Source organism: Sturnira hondurensis, unplaced genomic scaffold, assembly GCF_014824575.4.
Source record: "Sturnira hondurensis isolate 20B ecotype Veracruz unplaced genomic scaffold, ASM1482457v3 Scaffold0008380, whole genome shotgun sequence".
NCBI classification, from domain to species: Eukaryota; Metazoa; Chordata; class Mammalia; order Chiroptera; family Phyllostomidae; genus Sturnira; species Sturnira hondurensis.
In genome coordinates, this window is record NW_028081011.1 from 3,883,519 (window position 1) to 3,894,804 (window position 11,286).

The 11,286-nt window shown below is 49.9% G+C and overlaps 2 protein-coding genes across 2 annotated transcripts; one reads left to right on the forward strand and one right to left on the reverse strand.

Moving 5' to 3' along the window:
* The first annotated feature begins 3,478 nt into the window (after positions 1-3,478).
* Positions 3,479-4,867, forward strand: PPP1R35 (protein phosphatase 1 regulatory subunit 35). Its single transcript, XM_037054939.1, has 4 exons — positions 3,479-3,980; positions 4,062-4,314; positions 4,395-4,531; positions 4,630-4,867. The coding sequence occupies exons 1-4, from the start codon at positions 3,750-3,752 to the stop codon at positions 4,801-4,803; spliced, it is 795 nt and encodes a 264-aa protein (XP_036910834.1). The 5' UTR covers positions 3,479-3,749; the 3' UTR covers positions 4,804-4,867.
* An 803-nt stretch (positions 4,868-5,670) lies between these two features.
* MEPCE (methylphosphate capping enzyme) lies at positions 5,671-11,269 on the reverse strand. The gene is made up of 4 exons (XM_037054941.1): positions 7,975-11,269; positions 6,670-6,888; positions 6,380-6,506; positions 5,671-6,255 (listed from the first exon to the last, which is right to left on the reverse strand). The coding sequence occupies exons 1-4, from the start codon at positions 9,631-9,633 to the stop codon at positions 6,203-6,205; spliced, it is 2,058 nt and encodes a 685-aa protein (XP_036910836.1). The 5' UTR covers positions 9,634-11,269; the 3' UTR covers positions 5,671-6,202.
* Between the last annotated feature and the right edge of the window lie 17 nt (positions 11,270-11,286).

Here is an 11,286-nt window from a genome sequence, read left to right on the forward strand (position 1 = left end):
GTGTGGCCGTCGTGTTCAAAATGACTGAATGAGTAGAGCAATGGATCTGCATTAAATTTTGTGTTAAGCTTGGACATTTCTCCTTGGAAACTACTCAGGTGATTCAGAAATCTGCAGCTATGGGTAACTGGTGATTGGCAGCTTCATCATGACAACATGCCCACTCATGCATCATATCTCGTGTAGAGGTTTGTTTGTTTGTTTGTTTGTTTTTGCAAAACATCAGATCATCTAGGTGACTCAGCCCCTCTACAGCCCAGATTTGGTGCCCCATGACATCTGGCTTTTTTCAAAACTAAAATCATCACCCTGGCTGGTATAGCTAAGTTTACTGAGAGAGGACTTGTGAACCAAAGGGCTGTGGTTCAATTCCCAGTTGGGGCACATGCCTGGGTGGTGAGCCAGGTCCCCCGTAGGGGGCATGTGGGAGACAACCACACACTGATGTTTCTCTCCCTCTCTTTTGCCTTCCCTTCCCCTCTCTCTAAAAATAAATAACTAAAATCTTTTAAAAGTCATCTTTGAAAGGGAATAGATTTCAGACTGTCGATTATATTTGGGAAAATATGATGGGGCAGCTGACAGAGATTGGGAGAATTGTGTGAGGTCTCAAGGTGACTACTCTGAAGGGGACTGAGACATCACTGTCTTATGTACAATGTTTCTTACATACTCTTCAATAATGTCTCTATATTTCATAGTACATGGTTGGATACTTTCTGGATAGACCTCGTATATACAAAAGTAAAGAATATGTTATAATAAACCCCATGTACCTATTACCCAACTTCAATAAGAATCCTTATCCGGCCCTGGCTGGTGTAGCTCAGTGGATTGAGCGTGGGCCTGCGAACCAGACTATCGAGGTTCGATTCCCAGTCAGGGCACATGCTTGGGTTGCAGGCCAATTTCCTGCAGGGGCCAGTTCTCTGCAGGGGATGCACGAGAAGCAACCATACATTGATGTTTCCTTCCTCTCTCCTTCCCTTCCCCTCCAAAGATAAATAAATAAAATATTTTTTTAAAAAAAGAATCCTTATCCGAAGATATGTTTATTGATTTTTAGAGACAGAGGAAGAGAGAGAGAGAGAGAGCCATCTATGTGAGAAACATCAGCCGATTGCCTCCTATATGTAACCTGACCTAGGATCAAACTTTGCAACCTAGGTATGTTCCCTGATCAGGAATCGAACCTGTAACCTTTTGGTGTATGGAATGACCCTCCAACTGAGCCATCCAGCCAGGGCAGATATGCTTTTTAATTTAAGCCATGAGTTCACACCGATACTTCCTAATTAAATCAAGACTACAGGAAATTTGTATAAATTAGATTTTAGATCTGCATTATTTTTCCTGTTCTAATACAAATAAACATAATTATTTTTTCCCAATTTTTTATTGTGGCAAAATATGCATAACATAAAATTTATCATCTTGACCACTTTTAAGTGTACATTTGTATATTCATAATGTTGTACAACTATCACTACCATTCATCACCATAACTCTTTTCATCTTATAAAATTAAAGCTCTATATCAGAGATTTTCAACTGGTGTGCCACAAGAATTTTTAAAACATGTAATACCTGACTATTTAGTCAGGGGACCTGACCTCTTTTCCTTTAGACTATCAAATAAAATGACAACAGCCAACACAATGATAGCTGTCCAATGTGAATAAATCAAAGTTGTGCCTATTTTTTCAGATCAGCAAAAAATATATATATAGTTTGGTGTGCTGCAGAATTTTAGTAATCAGTTTAAGTTTGTCATGAGGTGAAAAAGGTTGAAAATCGCTGCTCTATAACCATTAACTTCCCATTTCTCCTTCCTCCTCCCAGGCCCTCCTTGACAACCTCCCATTCTACTGTCTTTATGATTTTAACTACTTTAAATACCTTATATTAGTGGGATCATACAGTGTTTGTCTTTTTTTGACATTCAGTAGTTTTTACACTAGTTTCAGGTGTACAGCATAGTGATCAGACAACTATATATATTTATGAAGTAATCTCAACATAATTATGTTTTAGCCTTCACATTTCACCTATTCCCAACAATATGACTACTGGATACAATTTAATATTTTATGGCAATTTTTTAAAATGGCAGTTGATTTTGTCCTTAGGGTAGATCTTTGGATGTACAGCTAAAACAGTGTGTTTTCAAGTCATTCAGAAGAGTTCCCTTCTCTGCATTTAGGCCACCAACTAGACATACATGTGTTTCATTCATACCAACTAGGTTCATGTGTTTCATTTTACTTTCAATCTTTAGGGTCTGATTTTTAAAAATTAATTTTTATCACAATCATGTAAAACATAGGTTTCTGCAGTCAAATGAACAAAGTATTTCAAAGTCTTGCCTCTTTTCATTCTATTCTCTCCTTTCCAAGTTAAGTAACTATTGAAAATTTTAAATGTTATACTTCCATTAAGAAAATGTATTTATTTACATTTGTAGCTCCCTACTCCCTTCTACAAATGAAGAGTAGAAGGAATGAGCCTACTTTCTTATCACGGACTTCAGCAGGTAAGCCTCTAGCGTTCATCACTGAGATCCTCGAAAACTTTTTTTGTAAAACGAGGGCAACACTATCCATTCTATCTGATCTTCCACAGCATTTCTTGGGAAGATAAAGGATGTGAATACTCTCAAACAGAAAAGTGATACACAAACATGCCTGCTGCATTATTAACTCATTTTTCGTAGATTCTCGGAGTCCTGAACCCAAGAACAGAGGTTCCCAGAATTGAGAGGACCTGCCTAAGGAACATTGGGAATGAGCAGACCTCCAGCCTTCTGGTTTGGAGTCCAGGGGTTGGATAAATCCACGAAGCCCTTATTTAAAAAGAAAAACAAAAACCCAAAACTGTATGCAACATACAAATATCTATTTTTATAGAGACAAATAGTTTAGGAGACCCACGAAAAGGAAAAAGTCAAAAAGCCTCATGGCCAAGTGAGGCAGTTAATGCTAAGGTAACCATGGGGCCTGGAGGCTGGTCAGCGAGCCCTGCCCTCAAACTGGGAAGCTCTGGTCCGAGCTCAGAGGTGACAGAAAATCCGGAGATGCTGTGAAGTCACGGGGTAGGGAGGTCCAATACAGGGAAGCTGGACAGTTAAGTTAAAGCGTTAAGTTAAAGCTGGCATCCCGACAGGGAGGGCTGACACACACGGGACTCCAACAGAAGCTCTCCAGGTGAAGATTTCAATAGGCAAGGACACAATGTCATAGATTTCTTTTTTTAAAAAATATCTTATTTATCTTCAGAGGGGAAGGGAAGGAGAGATGGAGAGAAATATCAATGTATGGTTGCCTCTCGTGCACCCCCTGCAGGGAACTGGCCCCTGCTGGGAACTGGCCTGCAACCCAGGCATGTGCCTTGATTGGGGATCGAACCGCAATCCTGTGGCTCGCAAGCCCGCGCTCACTCCACTGAGCTACACCAGCCAGTGCACAATGTCATAGATTTCGAAAGGAAAACTGGTTCTGATGAGGATCCGTAGGGCTTCCACAGGCTTCAGCTCTAAGAATCCCAGCCTAGGGGTGGAGCCGAGATTGCGGAATGAAGCCCACTAAAGACACGTGGAGCAGTAACGGAAATGACGTTTACGAATATCACTTGCATAGGGACTAACGGTTTCCGGTAGCGGTGTTTGGGAGGAGCCGGGAAGAGGGGGTGTGAGCGCATGCCCTGTGACCCTTGGCCCCTAGCAACCCGGTTCCCCTGCAGCCAGTCTCAGGATGATGGCCTTCGGAGAGTCAGAGATAAAATCCGCAAAAGGGGAAGAGGCCGTGGTGGCCCCGGGACCACCTCCAGAACCCCGTGCCCCGGACCCCGGAGCTCCAGTGCCCGAGCCCGGCCTGGACCTGAGCCTGAGCCCGCGTTCTGAGAGCCCCGAACCGCAGAACTGCAGCCCGAGGCGGCGGAAGTGGGGGACAAACCAGCGGGGCGGGTCCCGCAAGGGGCGGCAGGTGAGCTGGCGTAAGGCCTGGCCGGCAGCCCCCCCGAGGACCCTGCACCCATTTCTTCACCACCTTCCTCTCTGCTACCAGGTCCGCTTCCGCCTGGCGCCGCCCTCCCCAGCCCGGTCCGAGCCGCTGCCGGTCACCGGCGCACCTAGCGGGAAGCCAGTGGCACCGCAGGACCTGAGTGCGCCTGCGCAGCACAGCAGCCTGGCTTTGAGTCTCGAGCTGCAGGCTGCGCGGGCCGCAGCCGCGGGCCAGTTCGATGCCGCAAAGGCCGTGGAGGAACAGCTGAGAAAGTCGTTCCAAACCCGCTGTGTCGTGGAGGAGAGCGTAGCCGAGGGTGAGGGGGGTAGACGGCCGGCCAGGCGCGGGAGTAGGGGTGAGAGGTGTGACTCACCCCTACTCCTCCTGTGGTCTTAGGGCTGAATGTGCCGCGCTCCAAGCGGCTTTTCCGGGACCTGGTGAGCCTGCAGGTGCCGGAGGAACAGGTTCTGAATGCTGCGCTGAGGGAGAGGTTGGCGCTCCTGCCAATCCATGCTCGAGCCCCGCCCCCAAAGGTGAGGGATTTGGACTCGAATCCCGTGTTCCTTCCCCTCTTTTTGCCGCCGGTTCTTTTTTCCGAGTGTAACCTTGCTTTGGACTCCAATTCCAACAGGAGCCACCTGGGCCAGGGCCAGACATGACTATGTTGTGTGACCCAGAAACATTATTTTATGAATCTCCACACCTGACCCTGGACAGTCTACCCTCTCTGCGCCTTCAACTCCGGCCGCGCCCTTCAGAGGATACCTTTCTCATGCATCAGACACTGAGGCGATGGGAAGTGTAGACCTGGAGGCTCACAGAATTACTGTAGTTCATAAGTATCAGAATAAAGTGGTCTTGCTAATAAATGGGACTTTTTCTTGGCGGCTTAAGTTGGGGTCAAGCTGCAGGTTGAAAGCTGCCTGGAAATTTTTTGTCTCCTCTCCCATTTTTTAAGGAACTTAGTAATGACAAGTGTGGAACACTGGTTGAAGCCAGCGTTTTAGATACCCTCCCCATATCTTCCTAAAGTCACACCTACCACCTTTGTTTTTGATAACACTCCACTTGTTTCTTTGTACTAGTTCCTGATCACTTTAACAGGTGGGTCTCAGCCCACCTGACTCGGGGAACATGCAAGGTAGCTAGCTACTAGCACCTAGTTAAATTGTCCCCTTTTACCTTCAAGAGCCTTGCCCATCTTTACACCTGACCAAAGAGTACTCACTGTTGAATGTCCAAAGCTCCAGGGACACTTGACAAGCTAAAGAGCTACATGTTAAGTTAAACTGCCCATTAGTCTGGTTCCACAGCACCAAAACAGGAGGGTGCGTGTAGGTAGGTCCTATAGCAGGGAGGTGATCTGATCCAAAGTGAAGTGCCTTTTTTGAGCATCACTGTTAACTTCCAAAGTTAGCCTTCTGCCAAAACTTCCACAAAAAAGTTGTCAATGGGTTTTCATTTCAGAAGTGTGAGGGAAAACTTGAATTTTCACATCAAAATTTGCATTATACCCCCTTTTCCTAACTAGAGTTCTATATAGTTATGTGTAGATCTGGCAATCCATTATCTTCCCAACCACTGAAAAAACCTGAAACTATAGTTTGGGCAGAGGAAGCACAGGTGGTATTGGCAGGCACTACCCCTTCCTAGCAGCTAAAAATGCTAGACATAGGTGTGGGGGCCATTGCCCTAAACAAGTTTATTGTGCTGTTCTTACATTCCAAACCCAACCCCCTCTCCCAATGGGGGACAGCAGAGGGATATTCACAGTACCTGCGTGCCTCCCCACCAAGCTTCCCCCTCTTAGGCCTCAGTCCATCCATCCATAGTCCACTGAAACGTAGCTAGGGACAAGGGCTGAGGAAAATGAGAATCTCCCCTTGGAAGAACAGGAGGAAGAGGCTAGAGAACTTGGTAACTCCCACCTCCCGTGCCCTAGGAGAACAGAGGTCAGCAAACAGTCCATGCCATTCAGCCCAGTGGGCTGGGAGAGAGGAAGATGGTAACCCCAGCACAGCTGGGCTTGCTGCTTAGGTACCAGAAGTATAAGGAAGAGGCTGGGGCAGCAACATAGGATAAGCTTTCTGTGCAGATCCAAGAAAAGAAACTTTGGAGCCAGAAAGGAAAGACTGGGATACTCTTTCTCCCAGGTCCTTAGGAGCAGCAGGCAGCTTCTTGACACACTCTCTTCAGGGTGCCGTTTAGTGGCTGGGGGAACGGGCCTTGTGGAACAGGTACACAGGACGCTGGAAGCCTGAGAGGAGAGTATGCAATCAGGAGGGTATGGCAGGATCTCACAACTCCACAGGGTCTGTACCCTCCCCACCCAAATCAGGACCAGTCTCCCTTCCTCCCTGAACAAAATAAGCCAACTTTACCTTTGCAGGTGTTGTGGGGTGTGGCCACAAGCTCATAGCTGGAGAAGCCCACCTCTGGGGATGTCAGGTAGGAATTGAACTGCTCTGGCTTCAACTGGATTCGATAGTAGTTCTTGTAGGTTGTTTCCTAGGAAGAACAACAGGGGACCATTTCAGCTTGCTGCCTTCTCCCTTGATGGAGAATGATGCTTTGTACCTTGTTTAGAAAATCCTCTTTGTGATTCCTTGAGGACTTTTTTGCCTTAACTAAATGAAGGATAGTCCCAACTTCCACTAAAACTCCAACTCACTGTGAGAGTCTTTCGCTTGCTGTAGGATGACCAAGGTTGGGGTTCCAGGACCAGGATACCCCCAGGGCGTAGGTGCCGGTAGATCCGGCGAAACATGCGCTTCAGCCCCTCATCTCCCCAGTTCAGATGCACCCACTTGGTGAGGCTGAGGCAAAGCACCACATCATACTCGGGTCTTTGGGCCTCCACCAGCTCATCTCGATCCAGCACATAGTTACCCTGAGGGCAAGAAAAGGGGATCAAGGTCAACAGACACATTAAAAGCACCTCTGCCCCCCACACAGTTCATACTATAGCCTCACTTTAACCTTAGGCCACAATCATCTGTGATACCCTCGGTCTCATTTTCTTGTATGGTATTGGTAAGTCAAATAAAAAGGAGCCTGGGTAGTTTAAAATTGAGCAAAGTATCCATGAGATCTCCAAAGTTGGGGTGAAACTGCAGAGAAAGAATGCTGGAGTTCCTCTAAGACCCTGTTCATTAAGCTGAGTGACTCAATGTTATATAAACGGACCTAAATGCTCAATAGTTATGGCTGGCAAGGTTTCAGGCTTATTCTTTCTTCCTGAGAAGTGAAGAGCCCATCCCTTAGAAAACGTTTTCCATAAAAGCTCATTATCATCCTCTGGAAAATTCATTTTTCCAATTCTACTGCAGATGGTCAAACTGGAATGTTTGATGAGGAGTTAGGTGGACCGAAGAAGAATGAATATTACCCTCCCCTCCTGCAAAGGACTCATACTCTTCTCTACTTCACAATCTAGGGTCAATGTAGAGGTGATCTAAGGCCAAGCAACTTAGGTTCCTGACCATGACACTCTTCAACCAACTCTGTATCTAATGCAAAGTCCCTATCAAAGGACAGAAACTGTAAATATTAGCCACAACCCTAATTCTCCCCCTACCCCAAGACATTCAATACTGATACCAATCCCTCATGAACCTTTAGTTGGCTGGAGGGCAAGTTTCTATCTGGACCAAATCCTCTATAGAGCATCAGCAGTAACCCCCAAGAAAAGGTGAACTGGTCTGGACTGGTCCAGATAAAGGATCAGAGCAAAAGGAATCAGATCCCATCTGGAGGCTAGAAGTCATGAGAAAGGAGTCCTGGTAGCGCCCCCGCCTTCCCACATTGTAGGAGAGACCACCAGTGGAATTAATTGCAGTTTCAGACTCTTCCTGAGGCTCTGGTTCTCCAGGTGAGGACTACATGCATAGAAACCCCTCTGTCTCATAACGTGGTCCTGCCTCATTCTCTTTTAATCTCATCCTCATAACTGGCCCTTATCCCAAGACCCTCTTACCGTGACGAAGACAACATTGTTGGGGAAGACTGATGTGTCTGCTCCATCCAAGGGCACTTGGGGTGCAGCAATGGGACCCCGGGTGGCTGTCAGTGAGGCTGGGAAGCAGCTCCTCTTTCTGATGGTTGTGGTCCCTTCCTCACTTTCTGTCCCTGGGTCCCCCTCAGAAGTCTGGGGTGGTAGACGCAGCTCTTCAGACAAGTAGTGTCGGATATTTTGGCGGGCCGAGTGGATGAGCTGGGGATCAATATCCAGGCCTACCATGCGGGATGGACCCCACTTACAGGCAATGCTCAGGGTCAGATGGCCCACATTGCACCCCAGATCTAGGACGTCCCGATCCCGAAACCACTCAGGCTTCAACACCCGAAGGCGACCATCCTCACAGGAAGGATTCCGGTACCCATAGTACTTGGTATAATTCCCATACTGGAACTTGCGCTGTTGTTTTTTGAAACCTGCTGCAGGTATTTGGTGGAGATGGTGGCGACCTCCCCCACTCCCTCGACTCTTTTCCTTGGAACCCTGGCCTCCACCCCTAGCCCCTGCCTCTGACTTGCTGGAAGTCCTGCGACGTTTTCGATGTCGTGAGGAGGAAGACGGGAGTGCAGAGGTAACTGAGGCAGCTGGAGGGGCTGAATGGGAGCCTGAGGGACCCTGTAGGGCAGACGGAAGGGGAGACACGACCTCATCCCTGCAGTTGATGGCTGTGTTGAGTTCATAGGGCTGGGAGGCATCTCGGTTCTGGCTCCTATGCCGCTGCTGCTGTGTGGTCCCCTCCCCATGGAGTGAGGGAGTGAGGGGGGCTGTGGGCAGCACAGAGTGGCTATCATTCCCTCCAGTTGCCTGCTGCTGCTGGTGGTGCTGTCCCCGGTGTCTATGCCGCTTCCGACCAGTCTTGAGTGGTGAAGCAAGCACTACTTGGGCCTCATCAGTGCAAGTATTGAGACTGAGCGGGTCAGTAATATCTTTGGGGATGAGAATCTCCACTGGATCTCGCCCCTTGGCTGGAAGTGGGGATGACTTAGGGGTCTCTGCATTGAGTGCGCGGCTCACTTCCTCATCCAGAAGACTATTCAGGTTCAGTGGATCAAAGATATTGCCCCCCAGGAGGAAGTTGGAGGGTAATACCGAGTCACAGTCCGAATTAACCCGCCTGCGCCTCTTGAAGGCCGGATGTTTGAAGCCTCCACCACCTCCCCCTACATTGCAGCTATTTCTCCTCTTGCCCCCACCTCCCCCAGGGGGCCGGTGGGGCTGATAGCCATTACGGGGTCGAGGCGGGGCAGGGGGGCCCAGTTCTGTTCCGCCACCTCCCCGTCGCTCCTCCCCCACGTTCGGAGGAGCGGCTCGCCCATGGAGATCCGACAGTCGGGCCTCCCCGTGCGCCTGGGGGCTGCCCCCTCGTTGCTGCTGCGACTGGCCACCCCGAGGAGTGGATGTAGCCCTGGGGCTCCCCTTGCAGGACCCAGAAGCAGGGACTCCAGCTGAGTGTGCGCGTGGGCCCGGCCCGCGCTGTGTCCCGCCGCGGAGCTCCCCGGAGGCGGCCTCTCGGTGCAATTGCACCGAGGGACTGCCCCCTCCGCCTGACTCCTCTTTTAGTGGCGGTGGCGGGGCAGGGACCAGAAACAGATCTTTCTCCGCCGCCATCTCTATCATTTCCTCCCCTTACTCTGTCCCAGTCGAGGGCTACGAGGGGGGAACCAGGGGGCTTAATCCCCCTCTTTAGACCCCGCTCCACTCCCCCCTTTCCCAAGTGCGCGCGCAGGTCTGCTTTTCTCCCCTAGTCTCGCGCCCAAGCGCCGCCCCCGAAGCGCGCCCCACTCGCCCGCGAGACCAAAACAAGATGCCCGCGACACCCGAAGAACTCGAGGAAGCAAACGCGCGTGCGCCGACCCTTTTCTCCTTTACCACTACCGCTTTGCCGCGAGCGCGCAGTACTGGAGCGCGTTCTTCTCGCCCCACAAATACGCATGCGCACTCTGCCACCACCCAGGTCGCGCGCGCATCCGAGTACGAACCAACTTAACGGCTCCGGGAGTTTAAATATAGCCCCCCTCAATCCTCCCCAAAAGCCCACAACCCCAAACTGACACCCGACTTCCCTTCGCAGCTATGTTCGTGCCTACTGAAATCCTTTGTCTCTGCCGCGCGAACCCACCCACCGTAGGCGGGGGACGGGGAGCTGGTGTGAAAAGGTCTCCTTGACACCCGACCCTTGTTCCTGAGGAATGAGTCTCAGCGGTCTCCGCCCGGCTCTAAACCCAACAACCTCTCTACCCCGCCTCCTTCCTCCCCCTAGCGGGAAGCGCCTGCGCACACCCTTTTGGGCTTGCGCGGGTAGGAGCAGCACGTGCTGGAGATGACGCCCCGCCCTCCGTCCTAGGGGCGGGGACTGCTACGTGCTTCCCCAGGTTTGGTACACACGTAACTTGCGTCAGCGCAACCCGGAGGGGCCTAGCTAAGGAACAAGGTGGTCCTCATGAAATTATTATCTGGTCGTTCCTTTTTGCTTATCTACTTAGGTTTTCGGAGGGGCAAAGTGGTGAACATTAAAAGTAGAATAAGGAAAGGAACGTTGTGTACGGTCTTCCAATAAACTATTCTCAGTAAAATACTAGGTTATTTTAACTCACCACCGTCCTCCCCCACCCCCAGAAAATATTCTCTGCTGAACTGAAAAAACAAAACAGCACCAAAACAGCCAATGTGAATCAACTTCCTCTTCCTCCGAAATGGCCGAGTTGTTCTCTCCAGAGTTCTTCAATGCGTGATCACCTGGGGGCACCACACCCTTACCTCTCCCTCCACACCCAAATCCCTGACACCGACGCCTCCGCACATCACCCGGCGCCTGCACTAGGGACCCTAGCCGCGGACTGAGACCCTACAACCACCACCATCTCGCAAATAGGCCTTCCCGAGGCCTTCCCGAGCGCACGCTGCGGCATCGCCCCGCCTTATAGAAAAAAAGAGTGTGGGTGGGGAATAGGGTTAGGCCTGCTTGGGCCGCTGCCTCGGCGAATAGGAAGCTATTCGACGTCCTTTCTACCCGGGTGCTAGGTGGTCCGTTCTCCCCGCCAACGGTGCTTGGAGTGCGGGTCCTGTGGCTGAGAAGAGGGCAGCAGAGGCGAGAATGGCATTACAGAGAATCTCAAAATATTAAAATAAAAGTGCGAGGAAGAATAGGAATCACGAAAAGAAGGAAAAGGCAGTTTGGGACAAAGAAAAGTTGGTGAGAGAACGATACGGTTCCTTAACGATCAGGCGCCGCTGCTGCCACCTAAAAAAAAAAAAGCGAGCCCAACGAGG

Coding starts and splice junctions, on each gene's coding strand:
- MEPCE (XM_037054941.1), bottom strand. CDS start 9,633: ATGATAGAGATGGCGGCGGAGAAAGATCTGTTTCTGGTCCCTGCCCCG. Junction 6,889..7,974: donor ACAATGTTGTCTTCGTCACG/GTAAGAGGGTCT, acceptor TCTTGCCCTCAG/GGTAACTATGTGCTGGATCG. Junction 6,507..6,669: donor GCAAGCGAAAGACTCTCACA/GTGAGTTGGAGT, acceptor TGTTCTTCCTAG/GAAACAACCTACAAGAACTA.
- PPP1R35 (XM_037054939.1), top strand. CDS start 3,750: ATGATGGCCTTCGGAGAGTCAGAGATAAAATCCGCAAAAGGGGAAGAG. Junction 3,981..4,061: donor GGTCCCGCAAGGGGCGGCAG/GTGAGCTGGCGT, acceptor CTCTGCTACCAG/GTCCGCTTCCGCCTGGCGCC. Junction 4,315..4,394: donor GGAGGAGAGCGTAGCCGAGG/GTGAGGGGGGTA, acceptor CTGTGGTCTTAG/GGCTGAATGTGCCGCGCTCC.